Here is a 19,279-nt window from a genome sequence, read left to right on the forward strand (position 1 = left end):
ATGGGGGCACACATGCTGGGAACAGAGCTCCCTTCTCCCCCAGCAGCTGATCAGTCAAGCCCTTGGGGACCCACTCAGGAGTCAAGCAGAGCCTGCTGTGATGCTCATATTTTGATTGGGTGGAACTCAGGGAGGGGGTGTGGCCAATCCTCTAGTACACTATATATAGTCAATGGGAGGAGAGGACAGTGAAGAGTTAGTATATAGTCAATGGGAGGAGGGGACAGTGAAGGGTTAATATATAGTCAATGGGAGGAGGGGACAGTGAAAGGTTAATATATAGTCAACGGGAGGAGGGGACAGTGAAGGGTTAATATACAGTCAATGGGAGGAGGGGACAGTGAAGGGTTAATATACAGTCAATGGGAGGAGGGACAGTGAAGGGTTAATATACAGTCAATGGGAGGAGGGGACAGTGAAGGGTTAATATATAGTCAACGGGAGGAGGGGACAGTGAAAGGTTAATATATAGTCAACGGGAGGAGGGGACAGTAAAGGGTTAATATACAGTCAACGGGAGGAGGGGACAGTAAAGGGTTAATATACAGTCAACGGGAGGAGGGGACAGTGAAGGGTTAATATACAGTCAACGGGAGGAGGGGACAGTGAAGGGTTAATATATATAGTCAACGGGAGGAGGGGACAGTGAAGGGTTAATATATAGTCAATGGGAGGAGGGGACAGTAAAGGGTTAATATATAGTCAATAGAAGGAGGGGACAGTAAAGGGTTAAAGTCAATGGGAGGAGGGGACAGTGAAGAGTTAATATATGGTGAATGGTTATCTCTATGGACATCTCCCACCACCTAGATTGTAAGCTCTAAAGAGCAGGGCCCTCGAACCATTTGTGTATTGTATTGTACTGTATTGTCTCATGTTCTGTCCCCTCGCTAATGTACAGCGCTGAGCAAACCCTTTGGCGCTATATAAATACTGTATAATAATAATAATATATAGTCAATGGGAAGAGAGCACAGTAAAGGGTTAATATATAGTCAATGGGAGGAGGGGACAGTGAAGAGTTAGTATATAGTCAATGGGAGGAGGGGACAGTGAAAGGTTAATATGTAGTCAATGGGAGGAGAGCAAAGTAAAGGGTTAATATATAGTCAATGGGAGGAGGGGACAGTGAAGGGTTAATATATAGTCAATGGCAGGAGGGGACAGTGAAGGGTTAATATATAGTCAATGGGAGGAGAGCACAGTAAAGGGTTAATATATAGTCAATGGGAGGAGGGGACAGTGAAAGGTTAATATATAGTCAATGGTAGGAGGGGACAGTGAAGGGTTAATATATATAGTCAATGGGAGGAGGGGACAGTGAAGGGTTAATATATAGTCAATGGGAGGAGGGGACAGTGAAAGGTTAATATATAGTCAACGGGAGTAGGGGACAGTGAAAGGTTAATATGTAGTCAATGGGAGGAGAGCACAGTAAAGGGTTAATATATAGTCAATGGGAGGAGGGGACAGTGAAAGGTTAATATATAGTCAATGGGAGGAGAGCACAGTAAAGGGTTAATATATAGTCAATGGGAGGAGAGCACAGTAAAGGGTTAATATATAGTCAATGGGAGGAGGGGACAGTGAAAGGTTAATATATAGTCAATGGGAGGAGGGGACAGTGAAGGGTTAATATACAGTCAATGGGAGGAGGGGACAGTGAAGGGTTAATATACAGTCAATGGGAGGAGGGACAGTGAAGGGTTAATATACAGTCAATGGGAGGAGGGGACAGTGAAGGGTTAATATATATAGTCAATGGGAGGAGGGGACAGTGAAGGGTTAATATATAGTCAATGGGAGGAGGGGATAGTGAAGGGTTAATATATAGTCAATAGAAGAAGGGGACAGTAAAGGGTTAAAGTCATTGCGAGGAGGGGACAGTGAAGAGTTAATATATGGTGCATGGTTATCTCTATGGTCATCTCCCACCATGCATCCCATAAAGTGAACAGTGTGCCACAACTGGGAGGGGACATTGGCTACAAGAAAATGGCTGGTGATCATATGACTGAACACAAGTTATGATGAGGTGGCCATGCTGCTTCCTGGCAATGCCCAGAGTTGCTGTACTCCTTCCCTGTCCATCTCCAGGAGGATCAGGTCAGTGTGTGATCAGAGGTACTCCACACCGCTCTACATCTGCATCCTTCCACATCCATAGACACACACAGCTTGGTTTAGCCCTGCCCCCACTCCTTCCTTACAGGATTCTATTGACAACAGCAGGAGCCTGAAATAATAGTCTGCTGTCAACCATAACCCTTTCACTGCCAAAGAAGGTTTTCTTTTTTTTTTTGCACACATTACAGTGTACTTTTTAGGCCTGAGGATTCATAAACCCCCCAAACATTATGTATGTGGGTGAAGGGGAGCCCAGAATACATGGCAGGGGGTGGGGGGTGGCACCTTCTATCATCTTTAACCTTTTGCCCTACAATTAGATCTACAATTAGATCGATTTCAGGCCATTTACAACTTCCAATCATAAAACAAGACAACCCTCCAATGACATCTGAGATCATTTCACCACATCTATAGAAACTGTTTTTGTGATGGAAATGACGGGAATGTATTCATGTGTGAGCCCAGCAGAATATTCTTCTTCATAACTGTGTACTTGTATTGTGTAATTTGTACGAATGTTCAGATGGTGTCACCAGGAATAAGGAAGAGAAAAACCAAGACCAATTGTGGAAGAACTTCTGCGTAGACAGGTCAGAGGATGGACAATAGTCACACGACCAAAAGAATATTGGACCTCACCCTTGAGATCATCTACCTGCTGACCGGAGAGGTGAGGAGGATTCTGGGAAGTCCCCACTGCCAGTCTGTAAACATAAGAACAACAGCTAACCTTTCCTTTTACACTTACTTAAACAAAAAATTCCCATAATGGACACAAGGGGCTCTGGGAATGTTGGTGCCAATATTACCATTTGTGTGCATTGATATTTATGAAACACTTGCTCAACAGGACTGTGCTGTAGTGAAGAAGACATCTGGTGAGCAGGACACATCAGAAACCTCTTCCCATTTGTCAGAAGATTGGAGATGGACACAGAGACCCATCACTGTGTCTCCAATGGACAATCTGAGACCTGAACAAAACACCAAGAAGAAAATTCTAGAAGCCATCCAGAAGATGATGGACGTGCTGACAGGAGAGGTGAGCGGTGTCGGGAATACTGAGACATTCTCCAGTAACAGACAAGAGATGTGTCTGAATGGTGACTGTATCATTGTGTGTGTCAGGTTCCTATAAGGTATCAGGATGTCACTGTCTATTTCTCCATGGAGGAGTGGGAGTATTTAGAAGGACACAAGGATCTCTACAAGGACGTCATGATGGAGAATCAACAGATGTCAGCATTACTGGGTAAGAGGAGACTGGATTTCTGATGGTGGAAAAGTACCTTACCTTTGCCTATGGCCATTTTGATTAGCTTTAGATGTTCCATACCTCGATATAATTTCATGTTCCCAAAAAAAGAGGTGGAGACACTGCACACCATATGAAGGGACCAACTCCATTCCTCAATATAACGTCACGTTCCCAACAAATGAGGAGGAGATACTGGACACCATATGAAAGGTCCACCTCCATTTTTCAGTATAACGTGACATTCCCAACAAATGAGGAGATACTGTACATCATATGTAAGGTCCATCTACATTCCTCAATATAACGTCATGTTCCCAACAAATGAGGAGGAGATACTGGACACCATATGAAAGGTCCATCTCCTTTCCTCAATATAACGTCATGTTCCCTGTAAGGAATCTCCCCTTTCTTATTCCTTGTTATTCTTTGTGCTGCGCAGCGTCTGGGTCTGGGTGTGTCACGGGCACGATCGATCGGACAATCAAGGTAAACCAACACACAGGTGGGATACAACAAGATTGCAAAGTATATTACGTACATCATAGCTTATATTGACAAAAACCACAAACCCCCAAAATTTCCTGCCCCTAAATTATCCAATAGCAAAGCATACATTTCTTTTCTACCCAGATGCTAGACAAAAGTTAACTTTCCCTAAATAGTTAAACCTCAGTCTGCACATTCTGTCTATTTGTTGATGTCCCCGGATCTCTTATCTGAGTAACAATCTATATTTTCTGCGAAACGTTGCAAACATCTGCAGTATAGCTTTCATTGCGGTTACACAGCTTGTTACATACACATTCTAAACTTTTCCATAAGCTTGAAAACAATGCTGATATTTCTTATTTCATTTACTTAAAACATCACTCTAACTCTTATAACAATGCAAGCTAAATGGTTATACATTGGCTATTTTCCTATTGCCTACTGAGCAGGGCTGGCCCATATTTTCCCACAATCCCCTCTTTGATCATATTGAACCTTTGTTCAACATGATCACTCAGAATACCATAGTTCCTTTCTGTTGTCAGAAGGTCTACCCACCAACTTCAGGGTTCTGCCAACCCCCCATATAGCAAATTTTATTACACAGTATATAGATATAAGAAACACTATTATCATAAGAATCACAATCCCTGCTTTCTTAAAGAAACTAAAAATACCACCAAAAAGGTCTCCAAACCATCCTCCGATGGAGTCAAAGGGATTCCATGAGTCAGGTAGATGGTGGAGCTCCCCTGTCAGCCTTTCCCTTTCTTCATTGTGTCCATTTATAATATCATAATAGTCTGGAACTTCTATATCCTTGGTTGCCTTAGTAAAGTTGCTAAAATAGATACAGCAGATCTGTTTATTGTTAGTTTGGTCACAAATTCCTGTAACAGCCATCATGAGCCTTTCCTGTCTCTGTCTAATAATTTCCTGTTCCATCCTAAGCTTCCTCATTTCTTCATTCATAAGGTAGATATCGGTATCTGTAACATTAATCCATCTTTCCATAATTTCAACAAAAGCATCCAATCGTATCATTAACATAGCAGTGCCTGCTGGCCCTAGAAGACTCATGTAAAATTTCTCCCATGAACTAGTTAAGGCCCTCTTAGGTCTGTTGAACTGTATGGTTCCTTGGGCCGGTCCCATGGAACCTTACTCCCCTTAACACTACTCATATATGGAAACAGCTTGACAAGAGTACACCATCCCCTGGATGTTGGGTCGTCTGGGAATGGGATCGTAGTGTGGCACCAGAGGCCACAGCAGACCATCCACCCTGTAGGCAAGTGTGGTGCAGGTAGTGCTGACACTTCTCCATGTTCGGAACGGAGGCCTATTAGGCACATCCATTGAGCTATATGGGCCGGTGATGTAATACTGTCTTGCTAACTTCGCTAAGCCAATGGTGGACCGACGTTCTATTATGCATGTGCTTAAATGTGGAACACTTAGATATGTTATACATTGACATATTTTCTGCCCTTTCATCTGCATCAGCAATACCTGCGGTGTTCAACCCTTTAATATCTATTGTGCGGTTTGTCTTATATTTCTGTATGTCAAGCAGAGTAAAGTTGATATTGCTTTCTGAACAGAAGCCAGCATTAGGAAATCTTTCGGCATCTTCATCATAGAAGTAGCCATTCAGAAAACAAAACCTAGGTGGCTCTGAATACCCTTGGATCAGAAATGGCTTGTTACCTGTATATATTCTACCCATTTTTAACATATTGTTTTGGAGTAATTCTATTATGGACATTGGTTTGGCTGCCATAGGGAATATATTTTCACCAAAATGCATGTGTGAACACACCCAACAATCCCCTTTTCCTTCACTTCGTTGCTTACCAAATTCATGCATTAGCAGAAAATGATGTGGGACATTGTCCCTATCTGCCATATTTTGCGGGTCTACCGTGTGGCATAATTATGGGTTCTATAACTGCGTTGACATCCATATTAAGGTTTGTAGCAAATGGGTTTTTTAATATGGGTTGTGCTGGGAGAGGTAGTGCAGTGGGCTTGGGTGGGTCTTCTTGGGGTTTTTGTTGGGTCAACCCGCTTACTAATTTATCTCTGATTTGTTGGCTGTTGGGGGTTACACAAAGGGTTGTCCGCTTGAATTTAGGGGTTTCAACTGTAATTACAAGCGCTTTAACGCATCGTCCACGTGGCTCTTGTTCATACCAATCGATAAACTTGTCTAATGTATCTCTCTTTACAGAGCGCATTACAGACTTACAACATAATTTTTGGGCTGCCATTATTCTTGGGGCTTTAAAAATTGTTCTTTTCTGCCTAGTATGGGTTCCTGGACTAAGGGGATGACTGGAACCTTCAGGTACATATAGAATCCTTATGGTTACAACAAAGATCACAAAAAGCAGTATTAGCACATATATTGCCAGGCTTATCTTGCAATTTTTTGGGAATGCAATGAGACTTCCCGTTCCCTTTTGGTTTGTCAGAAGATAGGGGGTCCTTTGTTTTATCGGAATCCCCATTGTTCTGAGACACCTCTTCTTCCTGAAAACCTGACAATTCTCCTGATTTGTGTTGTCTATAAACTGTAGGATTTTTCATCAGTCAATTTCATTTTGAATCTAAAATGTGCACTAAGTGGATGTGGTTCATTCAGCGCCCTGATAAAGGGGTCCTCTATTAGGTCAATCATGTATTTGTTGACCATCTCTATCACATATGGTTCCTCCACTGTACTCGGATCCGTAGGGTGTAATGGAGTGGGATATCCATTCATCCAGCAGGTAAAAGCAAAATGTTGCTCTTGTGGTACCAGTTTTAGGAGATCTGGAGTTGGATGTCGGAGAGCAAAGAAACTATGTTCTCTTGTTCTGGCGAACCTCTTTGTGAAGTCCTTCATCTCCGGGTATCTTTTCAACCTCGATGCATGGATCCATTGTGGACTCTGGTCAGTTAGGACTGCTGTTCTGGTGACTTTCAGGACTTCAAATGGACCTTGGAAGATTGGACCTGTCCTCTTCCTTACAGCCAGTTGCTTGACCAGGACCTTGTCACCCAGTATGAATGGATGTGTAGGATCTGTGGAAAGAGGAGAAAAAGTGACAGACACCTTTTCTTGATTTTCAGACAACACACTTACCAGGTGTTTGACGTACTCCTCCTGTAGGGCAGAAAAGTTAGTTTCGTCCCCTGGCGTTTGACAGTCATTTGGCGGTCCTCCCATCAGTATTTCGTATGGGGAAAGTCCAGTCTTTTTATTAGGGGTGGTCCTGATTTGGTAAAGAACTGCAGGGAGATATAACAGCCAGTTCTTTAAGGTCCCCCATGTAGCCTTTTTAAGTCTATCTTTTATAGTTCTATTCATTCGTTCTACCACTCCTGCACTCTGTGGATGGTAGGGTATGTGCAATTTCCATTGGAAACCCAGAATTTTGGTTAATTCCTGTATCAGTTTTGAGTGAAAAGCTGGTCCTTGATCTGAGAATAGTGTTTGGTATTCCAAGATGACTAATCCAATGATTTACCAAGGCCCTTGCTGTTATTGCCGCTGTTTCTCCTGTGGTGGGTATTGCCTCGACCCACCCCGAAAATCTATCTACTATCACTAGAAGATATTTCAAGTTTCCTTTCTGTTTTGGCATGTGAGTGTAATCTATCTGTATATACTGCAACGGGCCAGTAGGTGGTGGAAGTGTTCCGGGTCTACCATGGGCTTTTCCCTGAATGTTGTTCTGAGCACAAGTTAAATAAGATTCTATTAATATTTCGGCGATATCTGTAATGTCATGCGTTTCAAAAAGTTGCTTGTAATGATTCAGGACATACGACAATCCCAAATGTCCTGGACCATGTGTGTAGGAAAGTAGGAAGGGCGCTGAAGCTGACGGGATACCCATCCTACCCTCTTTCACCCATATGCCTTTTTCCATCTTACCAAAATCTTTGTCTTTCCAATGTTTAACATCTGTCTCCGTGGAAAGTTGTTGCATCAAGCGTACCACAGTCTCAAAATCTGGTGATTTAAAGTCTTGCATAAACAATGTCAGATTGTGTGTTGGTTCGGAGGATGCAGCCGCTTCCTTCGCTATTCTATCTGCTAAATTATTTCCTCTTGCTAATGAATCATGTTTGGTGGAGTGCCCCGGTACCTTTACCACACTGTTTCTGGCAGTTGAATAGAGGAGATCAATTGATCAATCAACTCTTGGTTTTGTATGGGTTTCCCATCTGCCGCCCGGTACCCTCTGTTCCTCCAGATCATGCCGTAATCATGCACTACCCCAAATGCATATCTACTGCCAGTGTATATGTTTGCTCTTTGGTCAGCAAAAAGTTGGCAGGCGCGTGTTAGTGCGACTAATTCCGCCTGCTGTGCTGAATTGGCTTGCAGCGGCTTGGCTTCTATGATTATATCTGGTAACATTATCACAGCATACCCAATTTGGTCTCACACAACTGCCATCAACAAAAACATTTATACTGCCTGCTTGTGGTGTGTCCTTCAGATCTCTCCTGGGTAGAGTGGTCTCTGATACCTTCCTCTCACAGTCGTGAAGAGGGAGTATAATCACTAATTCCCCTCCCGTTTCCTTCAAATTTAATAGCATGTGGAGAAACCTCAACACTGGAGCTGTATCTGGACAGGTTTTGATCTGTATGTTAGCCGTACTTAGTAGAATTACTTCGTACCCGCTCAGTCTTTGTGCGGTCATGTGTTGTGTCGTCATATTCTGTAACAGAGCAGCAATTGAGTGTGTAGTGTATAGTATGGTCGGTGAACCCTGTGTCAGTCTGATTGCGTCCTTTACAGCCATGGCGCAAGCAGCCATTGTTTGAAGGCAATGGGGCATGCCCAAAACCACGCAAGGCAATTTCTTGGAAAGATAGGCCACTGGTCTGTTCTTTCCACCATGTTCCTGCATGAGTACAGCTGCAAATGCATCAGCAGATACTACACTGTAAAGCTGAAATTCCTTCTCATAATGAGGCATTGCTAAGGCTGGGGCATTAGTCAGTGACCCGATCAGTCTCCCAAAGGCTTCCCTTCTTTCTGGGGTCCATTCTATCTCTTTTGGGGCCTCTGGTTTTGTGGTTTCCCTGAGGATCGAATCATAATGGGAACAATCGGGTATCCACTGCCTACAATACACTATTGACCCTAGGAATGACATCATTGCAGCCTTGGTCATCGGTAGTGTGTGGGACGTTAAGGCTTTTACCCTGGCCGGGGAGACAGACCTTTCTCCTCCTGAGATCAGGCATCCTAGATATTCTACCTGCTCCTGTACCCACTGTACTTTCTTCTTTGAGGCCAGATGGCCTTTTGTGGCAAGATAGTCTAGCAATTGCCTGGAGTCTACCTCACAATCTTCGGGATTTTCACTGCATACGATTAGGTCGTCCACGTATTGAAGTAAGGTGGATCCCCTCTTTGGTTCCCAATTGTCTAAAGACACTTTCAGTACCATTGAGAAAGCAGCGGGACTATCCCCGAAACCTTGTGGAAGACGGGTCCAGGTTAACTGACCACTACTTCCCCATTGGAAAGCGAACATGTTCTGAGCATTTAATTCTACCGGGAATTGCTCCAAAAATTGCTGTGATCTCCGCCACCAGAGGTGGTAGAGGAACAATTGTCTTGTTCACCTTCCTGAGATCCTGGACTAGCCTCCATGAACCATTTGCCTTTTTTACTGGATTGATGGGTGTGTTCCAGGGACTTATTGTCGGTCTGAGAACACCCATTTTCAGATAAATTTGTATGACTGGTCTTATACCCTCTATCTTTTCTTCAGACAGGGGGTACTGTTTCTGAAAACAAGGGACCACGTCCTGTTTTAAATTTGGCTTGTAAGGGGTGCAATTTACAAAGCCTACTGCAGTTTTATCCTCCGCCCAAATTGGGTGGGAAGCAGGGGCAGACTGACAACTCATGGGGCCCCCGGGAAATAGGGGATCATGGGGCCCCGTGTCCTTGCCCAAACTCAAAAAAGCCTATGAAAAAAGGTACTAGGGGCATCTCATGGGGCCCCCTACCGACCCCGGGTCCTCAGGCAGTGCCCGAGTTTCCAAATGGTCAGTCCGACCCTGGTGGGAAGTCAGGTCATTCGGTAAAAATGTATACAATCCTATATTGTCCCTTCTTTTTGGGTTAGTTAGTTCACACATCAGAGATTTGGCTGTCAGTCTGCCGTGATTGTCAAATGTTATACTGATCATGAGTTCAGACATGAGTTCCCGGCCCATCAATGCAACCGGACACATGGGAGGGACAGCAAAAGTCATTTTCGCGATGGGTATGTCATCTGGGGTGGACACCACCAGTGGAGGTGTCACCTTGTGTGTTACATCTGTTCCATTTATTCCCATAGAACACCCTTCCGTGCATTTGTCCGTAATAAATCGGCTGTCATTGAGACAACTGGTAGTAGCACTGGTGTCCAGCAAAAATATGACCTTTGTATGATCAACCTTTAAAATGACTTGTGGTAACACCTGCCAATCTGTGGGCACAAAATGCATGACCAAAGGGGGAACATGTTCCGGGCAGCCCTAGTAGGAACCTTGATTTTGCTGGTTGCCTCGGGGCGGGGGTGGAGGTGGCCCCTGTTGTTGTCTTTGCCAATCCATACTTATGAGATCCTGTATCGGCTGCCACGGCGGCTGATGTGTGTTGTCTCTCATTTGGCCCCCTCTCTGTCCTCTATAATGTCCCACACCGCTACCTCTGAATTGGTTATATGTCCTCCTCATATTTCCTATCCTCTGAGGGCATTCTGATTTCCAATGATCTCTGGCCCCACATACGAAACACCCCTGATCCTGAGGGTCTCTGTATTCCCCATACTGATTATATCCTCCATGGTTATTGTTGTACTGCGGTGGATAGTATCTCTGGTTGTTACCTCTTTGTCTGCTCCATGGTCTGCTATAGCCCTGTGATCCTCTTTCAGGCCGTCCCTGGTACATTATAACACTAGAATCAGCATTATATGGGGAAGAAACCGAAGGCTCTTCTTTCCCTTCCAACATTGGAAAAACCCCTCCTTTTGTATTAAACACTCCTGAGGACGCTCTTTTTGCCACATCCTCTAGAAAAGCATCTGGAGCCATGGCGGCCCACCCCGGGCTTACCAATTTAATTAGCTGCACTGTCTTGGGGTCCCCATTGGACATACAAGTGGACACGAACAGTTCAGGGGAGTCAATACCCGTGGCCAAATATAATTTGTGCAACCATTTTATAAAGGTATAAAAGTCTTCTCTGGGTTCTTGTTTGCATGCTAACATAGTATGTATTGTTGTGTCTCCTTTGTAAGTTTTCTGCCAATAAATACCTATTAATTCCTAGAATTTATCCCATGCAGCTGTCTTGTCCTTTCTTTTTCCTTCTACTGTGTCATTATAGAGCTTTTCAACTTGCATATCCCTTTTTGAGTCAGGATTGACAGCTTGTATAATAACTACCGCATCCTCTAATGTCAATCCTGACCCTGAAGTGTATCTGTGTAGAAATGAAGCGGCTGCTTTAGGGTCCTTTCTGGGGTTAGAACACAAGGATTTAAGATCTTTGATCAACCCTACCAGTAAAGGGACCTGTACTTTTGTGTTTCCTACTGTTATAAGTGGAAGTGTAATGTTTGTTTTTTGGTCCTTCCTCGTTTTCTGTTTAACCATTACAAGTTTGTCTTCTGCTGCTGTTTGTTCTACTGTTTCATCTTCTGAACTCTGTGTGTGTGTGTTTTGTTCTACTTCTATTTCTTCCTCTGTGCTATATTCTGTTTCCGTATTTTCTTCCTTCTCGTCCCTCTTTTCTACTTGACCTTTCTTTCTTATACCCCCCTTAGTTTTCCCTGGTGTCTTTTCTGTCAGCGTTCTTTTCTTAGCTTCCTCCTTCTTCTTCTGTTGTGCCCTTGTTCTTTCTAAATTCTCGCCATTTAGTTCCTTATCTAACTTCAATGCCGCTTCTTCGTCAGTCAAGACATATTCTTTTACTACGTCCTTCTTGTCAGTTTCCTCTAATACCCTTTTTTCCTCAACTTCCCTTTGTCTTTCTTCTGCCTGTTGTCTTTCAACTTCCTTTTCCCAAAGTTTTTGGTCTTCCTTCTCCGTTCTCTTTTGGTTTTCTATTTCTACCGCGGTGCCAATAACTACCGCAGTGGTAAGGGAACTTAAATCTGGGTAAAAGGTTAACGGGTCACTGAATTCAGCCGTCTTTGTCTTGTTAGTTTCTTTCTCAGTCGAATATAGAGCATACGGTGGTGGTGCTGTCGGGATCATTGTCGGGGTGGGTGGAAGAGGTACGTTAGGTATAAGAACATTGTCGTCATAGGCTGATGGAATGATTGTCTTTTTTACATAAATATGTGAGGTAGGTGGGAACCGGTTTCTATATTCTTTCATTGCTTTTTCCCATTTATTAAAACATTTTATCATATAGTTTTCGTCCCAGACACCGGGGGGATAATTATGTTTGGAATGTACCATGCAAATTTTATTTACCTCCTCCAACTGCTGCTCTGAGCAAGGACCCGCCGGGGCCAAACAACTTATTTGAAGTTGGCTTGCTCTACTTGTAACTAGTTCCCAAAATGGGTCTACATAATATTGCCCACAGGTGCCTGCGACATACATATATGGACACGGCTTAGTCTGCTCACCTTCAGTCTCTTCCTTGCCCAACTTATTTCCCATTTTTCTGAACTTAACAAATTTAGGACCCTCACAGTTTGTCCTTCACGTGTATGCCCGACGTAGTATAACCCTCTTCACTCGCTCCTCACTCTCCCAGCCGTTACTAAAGCTGACGACCCGTGCAATAGGGCTGCATACGCCATTCTTAGTCTGCGCCTTTATTTTGGAGAGATCAGCCTGGACCAATTTTATACTTGGGTATTTCACCGTTCTTATCAGGCATACATCATCAATAAGAACAAAGTATCAGGGCAATCCTCAAATTCTTTTCGCAATAGATTTCTCATATATACAATGAACAATATTTATCACAGTTATCTTATATATTAATAAGCAGGTGTGATGAAGTAGATCTTATATAGAATATATGTGTCAAAATCAGTGGCATGTTGACAATATGGACACCAGTAATGCGTTACTCTTGCAATACGTGTAATTCTTACTGCGAACATTTAACAGACAATTATCAAAACACAAAATTTTCCCTTATACCATTAGCACCGGCACACCTCAGACATTTCCTAGTTCCGTTTTAATTTTCCTACCTCTGTTATATTTCTTATACTATATTGAGCAAGAACAGAACCCCTCAATGTTTCCTGTGCAGTCTAAACTGTCACAGATCTGTAAACCTTGCCAGGAGCGAGTCTGACCCCTCCTGCAGAAAACACTAAACTACTTTCAGTTCCTCTACACTGTCTCGTGGGACATTCCCGTATCCAGAAAAAGCAATATCACAATATAACAAAAGTATATTGAAACAATATTACTCACCTGGATGAGCGGGACCCCACTTCTGGTACCACTTGAATGAGGAGGAGATACTGGACACCATATGAAAGGTCCATCTCCATTCCTCAATATAACGTCATGTTCCCAACATTTACGATGTCTCACATTAAATATAAAGAATGAACATTCTTTTAGTATTAATAACAATTTATTTCCAACAGATGTATACAAAGTTCTGAATACCTCAGAAGGACACTGTGTTTTATCTCCAGATTGTAGTGCGGAAGACACCATACAATGTTCTCCAAATGTATTTTCTTGCAGTACTCCATCTGTTAAGTGCAAAGTCAAAAAGATATTTCAATGTTCTGAATGTGATAAATGTTATACAAGAAAGGAACATCTCATTAGACATCAAGCTGTGCACACCGGTGTGTGGCCCTATACATGTTCGGAGTGTGGGAAATCTTTTGGAGACAAAGGAGAACTCGTCCAACATATTAGAGTCCACACTGGTGAGAGACCATTTTCGTGCCCAGAGTGTGGGAAGTGTTACAAGCAGAAGAACCATCTCAAGAGTCATCTCAGTGTTCACTCAAATGAGCGACCATTTTCATGCCCAAAGTGTGGGAAGTGTTACAAGCAGAAAGACGTTCTCAGGCATCATCTTAGTGTTCACTCAGATGAGAGGCCATTTTCATGTTCAGAATGCGGGAAGTGTTTTAAGCGGAAAGATTCACTGACTGTACACCAGAGAAACCACAAAGGTGAAATGCCACATACTTGTACCGAATGTGGGAAAAGTTTCACACGAAGAGGTACACTTGCTAAACATCAGCGTACCCACACAGGTGAGCGGCCTTTTTGTTGTTTAGAGTGTGGAAAAAAGTTCACAACAAAATCTTGTCTAGTTAAACACCAGAGAGTTCACACTGGCCATAGTCCTTTCACTTGCTCCTACTGCCGGAAAACATTTAAATCAAAAGGTTTTCTTACTCAAGGTCAGATACATCATACTGGTGAGACCTATGCATGCTCAGAGTGTGAGAAATGCCTCATCAAAAAGGTTGCTTCTTACCATGCTTCATAGAATTCTTACCCATGGAAAAAACATACCCTTGTTCCCAGTGTGAGGTGTCTTTCACTATGAGATCACAGCTCAGTGAACACCAAAGTGTTCAGAAGTTAAAAGCCTTTTCCTGTTGAGAGTAACTTCAAAACAAAAGGACATCTTGAGATCTACCAGAACATTGGTGAATACCCCTATTCGTGTTCCTAAGGTGACAAGTCATTCACTATGAAATCAGAACTTGAGGTCCACCAGAGACTTCACATTGGAGAAAAGCCCTATTCATGTTCCTAGAGTGACAAACCACTCACTGTAAAATCAGAGCTTGAGGTCCACCAGAGATTTCATACTGGAGAAAACCCCTATTCGTGTTCAAAGGGTGATAAATCATCTATTATAAAATCAGAACTTAAGGTCCTTCAGAGACTTCACACTGATGAAAAGCCATATTCATGTTCCCAGAGTGACAAATCATGCACTAAGAATTCAGAACTTGAGGTCCTCCAGAGACTTCACACTAGAGAAATACCCTAGTCATGTTCCCAGAGCGACAAATCATGCACTTAGAATTCAGAGCTTGAGGTCCTCCAGAGACTTCACACTGGAAAAAAAGCCCTATTCATGTTCCCCAAACAATAAATCATTCACTAAGAAATTAAAGCTTAAGGTCCTTCAGAGACTTCACACTGGAGAAAAGCCATATTCATGTTCCCAGAGCGACAAATCATGCACTGAGAATTCAGAACTTGAGGTCCTCCAGAGACTTCACACCAGACAAAAGCCCTATTCACGTTCCCAGAGCGACAAATAATGCACTAAGAATTCAGAGCTTGAGGTCCTCCAGAGACTTCACACTGGAGAAAATCCCTATTCATGTTCCCTGAATGACAAATCATTCACTAAGAATTCGAACTTGAGGTCCTCCAGAGACTTCACACCAGAGAAAAACCCTATTCATGTTCCCCGAACGACAAATCATTCACTAAGAAATCAAAGCTTAAAGTCCTTCAGAGACTTCACACTGGAGAAAAGCCCTATTCATGTTCCCAGAGCGACAAATCATGCACTAAGAATTCAGAACTTGAGGTCCTCTAGAGACTTCACACTGGAGAAAAGCCCTATTCATGTTCCCCGAACGACAAATCATTCACTAAGAAATCAAAACTTGAGGTCCTTCAGAGACTTCACACTGGAGAAAAGCCATATTCATGTTCCCAGAGTGACAAATCATGCACTAAGAATTCAGAACTTGAGGTCCTCCAGAGACTTCACACCAGAGAAAAGCCATATTCATTTTCCTAGAGTGACAAATCATGCACTAAGAATTCAGAACTTGTGGTCCTCCAGAGACTTCACACCAGAGAAAAGCCCTATTCATGTTCCTGGGGCGACAAATCATTCACTAAGAAATCAAAACTTGAGGTCCTTCTGAGACTTCACGCTGGAGAAATGCCCTTTTCGTTTTCCTTTAGTGACAAATCATTCACTATGAAATCAGAATGTGATGTTCACCAGAGACTTCACACTGGAAAAAAGCCATATTTCAGTTCCTAGGATGACAAATTATTCACTACGGAATCAGAACTTTTGGGTCACCAGAGGCTTTACAACAAAGAAAAGCCAAATTAATTTTCCTAGTGTGACAAATCATTCACTACAAAATCAGAACTTGAGGTCCACCTGACTAAACTTTCAGACTGTCACACATTTAGGAAACTGGTCCAGAGTGACCTAACAAATACCTGTAGGGTGAAAAAGATAGCTAAGATACTTACCTTTCACCCCCCGACTTCCACGTGAAGTGCCTGGGCACGGGTGATGTTACCATCTTTCCAGGTGAGAAGGGCTGAGTGGCCCAAATCTGGTGAGAAAACACTACTGCTCTGTGCTGTATCATCATCTTATGAGATATGGGGTATTCTCGAAGTGAATAAGCGGACCTTCCATGAAGTGCGTTATTTTTTTTTGTATGATAAGAATGAGGTATTTTTAAATTGAGCTCCTCGTGTAAGCTACCATAATAAAAATAATAAACGATGGACTAAGCTAGAAAGGTACGGTGTCCAACGTATTTACTTATTTTGGATCATAATTTTCTATCGCAACCCTAGCTGGAAGGAATTATTCATGCTCTATGGGATATAGAGCGAGAGGGGCAAATAACTGTACAGTTCTTTTACATTATTTTTCTAACTCACAATATTATTATTATTATTATTATTATTATTATACAGTATTTATAAAGCACCAATAGTTCGCTCAGCGCTGTACATTACAAAGGGGGACAGAACATGTGACAGAAGAATACCAATACAATGCAAAACATGAGGGGATCAAGGGCCCTGCTCTTTCGAGCTTACAATCTAGGAGGGAGGGGGTGGCGGCACAGGAGGAGATAGCTGTGGGGGATGGAGTGGTAGGAAGAGTGGAGGAGGTCGGCAAGTTAGCAGGGGGTGGGGTAGGCTTCCCTGAAGAGATGGGTTTTCAGGGTGCGCCTAAAGGAGAGGAGAGTAGGTGATAATCTGATGGGTTGGGGCAGGGAGTTCCAGAGGATGGGTGACACCCTGGAGAAGTCCTGGAGGCGGGCATGGGAGGAGGAGACCAGGGAACTAGAGAGAAGGAGGTCTTGTGAGGAGCGGAGTGTGCGTGCTGGGCGGTACTTCGATATTAGGTCAGAGATGTAGTACGGGGCAGTATGGTGGACAGCTTTGTACGTCAGCGTTAGGATTTTGAATTTGATCCGTTGCGCAATCGGAAGCCAGTGGAGGGATTGGCAGAGGGGGGTGGCGGAGACAGAGCGGTTGGAAAGGTGAATGAGTCTGGCAGCCGTATTCAGGATCGACTGAAGCGGGGATAGCCAGCGGCGAGGCAGGCCAGTGAGGAGGGAGTTGCAGTAGTCGAGTCGTGATATGATGAGGGAGTGGATGAGCTGTTTAGTGGTTTCTGGGGTTAGGAACGTGCGGATTTTGGCGATGTTGCGGAGGTGGAGTCTGCACGAGTTTGTTAAAGATTGGACTTGGGGCTGGAAGGATAGGTTGGAGTCCAGAATGACACCCAGTACTCTGGCCTGCAGGGCGGGTTTGATGGTGGAGTTGTTGGATGTGACGGAGAAATCAATGGGGGGTGGTATCCGGGCTGGGGGGAAGACAAGAAACTCGGTTTTGGAGAGGTTCAATTTAAGGAAGTGGAGCGACATCCAGTCTGATATGTCGCTCAGTAGGTGTGTGATTCGGGTTGAGACCAAGGGGGTGAGGTGGGGGGTTGAGAGATAGATTTGTGTGTCGTCGGCATAGAGGTGGTAGTGTATGAGTTGGCCAAGGGAGGAGGTATAGATGGAGAAGAGAAGGGGCCCGAGGACAGAGCCTTGAGGGACCCCAACAGAGAGGGGGAGTGAGGGGGAGGTGGTAGCATTATAGGTAACGCTGAAGGAGCGTTGTGACAGGTAGGATGAGAGCCAGGAGAGAGCAGAATCTCTGAGGCCGAGGGAGTGTAGTTTTTTGAGGAGGAGGGGGTGGTCGACTGTGTCGAAGGCCGCAGAGAGGTCAAGGAGTAGGAGCACTGAATAGTGGCCATTAGCTTTGGCGGTTAGCAGGTCGTTGGAGAGTTTGAGTAAGGCAGTTTCGGTGGAGTGTAGGGGACGGAAGCCGGACTGTAGGGGATCGAGGAGGTTGTTGTCGTTGAGGTGAGAGCATAGGCGGGTGTAGACTAGGCGCTCGAGGAGTTTAGATGTAAATGGGAGCAGGGAGATGGGTCTGAGGTTGTTTGGGTCATTGGGGTCCAGGGAGGGCTTTTTAAGTATGGGGGTGATGTGTGCATGTTTCAGAGGGGAGGGGAAAGTGCCTGAGGAGAGGGAGAGATTGAAGATGTGGGTGAGGGAGCGTAGGATGGAGGAGGAGGAAGGTCGTAGGAGTTGTGAGGGGATAGGGTAGAGGGGGCAGGTGGTGGGGTGGGCATCAGAGAGGATCTTGGAGACTTCCTCGATGGTAGTAAGGTCAAAGGTGCGGAGTGTGGGGGGAGCTTCAGTATGAGGAATGTAGGGTGGAGTGGAAGAGGAGGTCAGAGCAGTGGTGGGGCTGTGGGAGAGGGGTGATGAGGGGGTAGCTGAGTGAGGGTGAAGGGGGTTGGAGAGAGTTTGAGCAGCGACGAAGTCCCTGCGGGTTATGTCGAGGGGGAGGGGGGATAAGGGGGTAGCTGTGTGAGAGGGGACGGGTTGAGAGGGTGTGTGAGTTGCGGCAATGTCCTTGCGAATTGTGTCAATTTTGTTTTTGAAGTGATTGGCAATCTCAAGGGCAGTGAGTGAGGTGCTGGGTGGAGGTGGGGGTGGAGAGAGTAGAGAGTTGAAGGCAGAGAAGAGTCGGCGAGGATTGGAGAAGAGGGCCTTGATGAGGGTCAAGAAGTAGGCCTGTTTGGCAGCATGGAGGGAGGAGGTGTAGGTGCGGAAGGCAGATTTATAGCGGGTGAAGGCTTGTTGGGATTTGGTTTTGCGCCATAGTCGCTCCAGGGCACGACTTTGTCGTTTGAGGGTTTTGGTGTGATCAGTCTGCCAGGGCTGGAGCGGTCGGGGTCTGATGTTGCGTGTGGTTAAAGGCGCTAGTGAGTCAAGGGCTGTTGAGAGCGCATTGTTGTAGGCGGTCAAAGCCAAGTCGGGGCAGGACAGGGGGAGGATGCGGTCGTGGAGTTGATCAGCTGCAGAGTGGAGGGAGGCAGGGTTAAGGTTGCGGAGGTTACGGCTGGTAGTAGTGTGACATTTGGAGGGGTAGGCATTGGAGGACGAGGAGATAGAGAAGGTAATCAGGTTGTGGTCAGAGAGAGGGAAGGGGGTGTTAGTGAGGTTGTGGGGAGCGCAGCGGTTGGAGAAGACAAGGTCCAGGATATTTCCGTCGGAGTGGGTGGTGGATTGTATGCACTGTGCAAGT

General features: G+C 44.5%; 1 protein-coding gene and 1 long non-coding RNA gene across 2 annotated transcripts; one reads left to right on the top strand and one right to left on the bottom strand.

Annotated features, from left to right (window-relative positions):
• The first annotated feature begins 1,897 nt into the window (after window positions 1-1,897).
• Window positions 1,898-16,416, top strand: LOC149453437 (uncharacterized). Its single transcript, XM_089688509.1, has 5 exons — window positions 1,898-2,106; window positions 2,654-2,800; window positions 2,981-3,172; window positions 3,259-3,382; window positions 13,516-16,416. The coding sequence occupies exons 2-5, from the start codon at window positions 2,729-2,731 to the stop codon at window positions 14,382-14,384; spliced, it is 1,257 nt and encodes a 418-aa protein (XP_089544635.1). The 5' UTR covers window positions 1,898-2,106; window positions 2,654-2,728; the 3' UTR covers window positions 14,385-16,416.
• Window positions 3,892-8,492, bottom strand: LOC149453438 (uncharacterized). The gene is made up of 2 exons (XR_016314714.1): window positions 7,803-8,492; window positions 3,892-6,946 (listed from the first exon to the last, which is right to left on the bottom strand). It is a non-coding gene; the product is annotated as an uncharacterized LOC149453438 (long non-coding RNA).
• Window positions 16,417-19,279: the final 2,863 nt, after the last annotated feature.

The sequence above is a fragment of the Staurois parvus genome, unplaced genomic scaffold, assembly GCF_062004578.1.
Source record: "Staurois parvus isolate SC_StPar_1 unplaced genomic scaffold, SC_StPar_1.0 ptg000449l, whole genome shotgun sequence".
NCBI lineage: Eukaryota > Metazoa > Chordata > Amphibia > Anura > Ranidae > Staurois > Staurois parvus.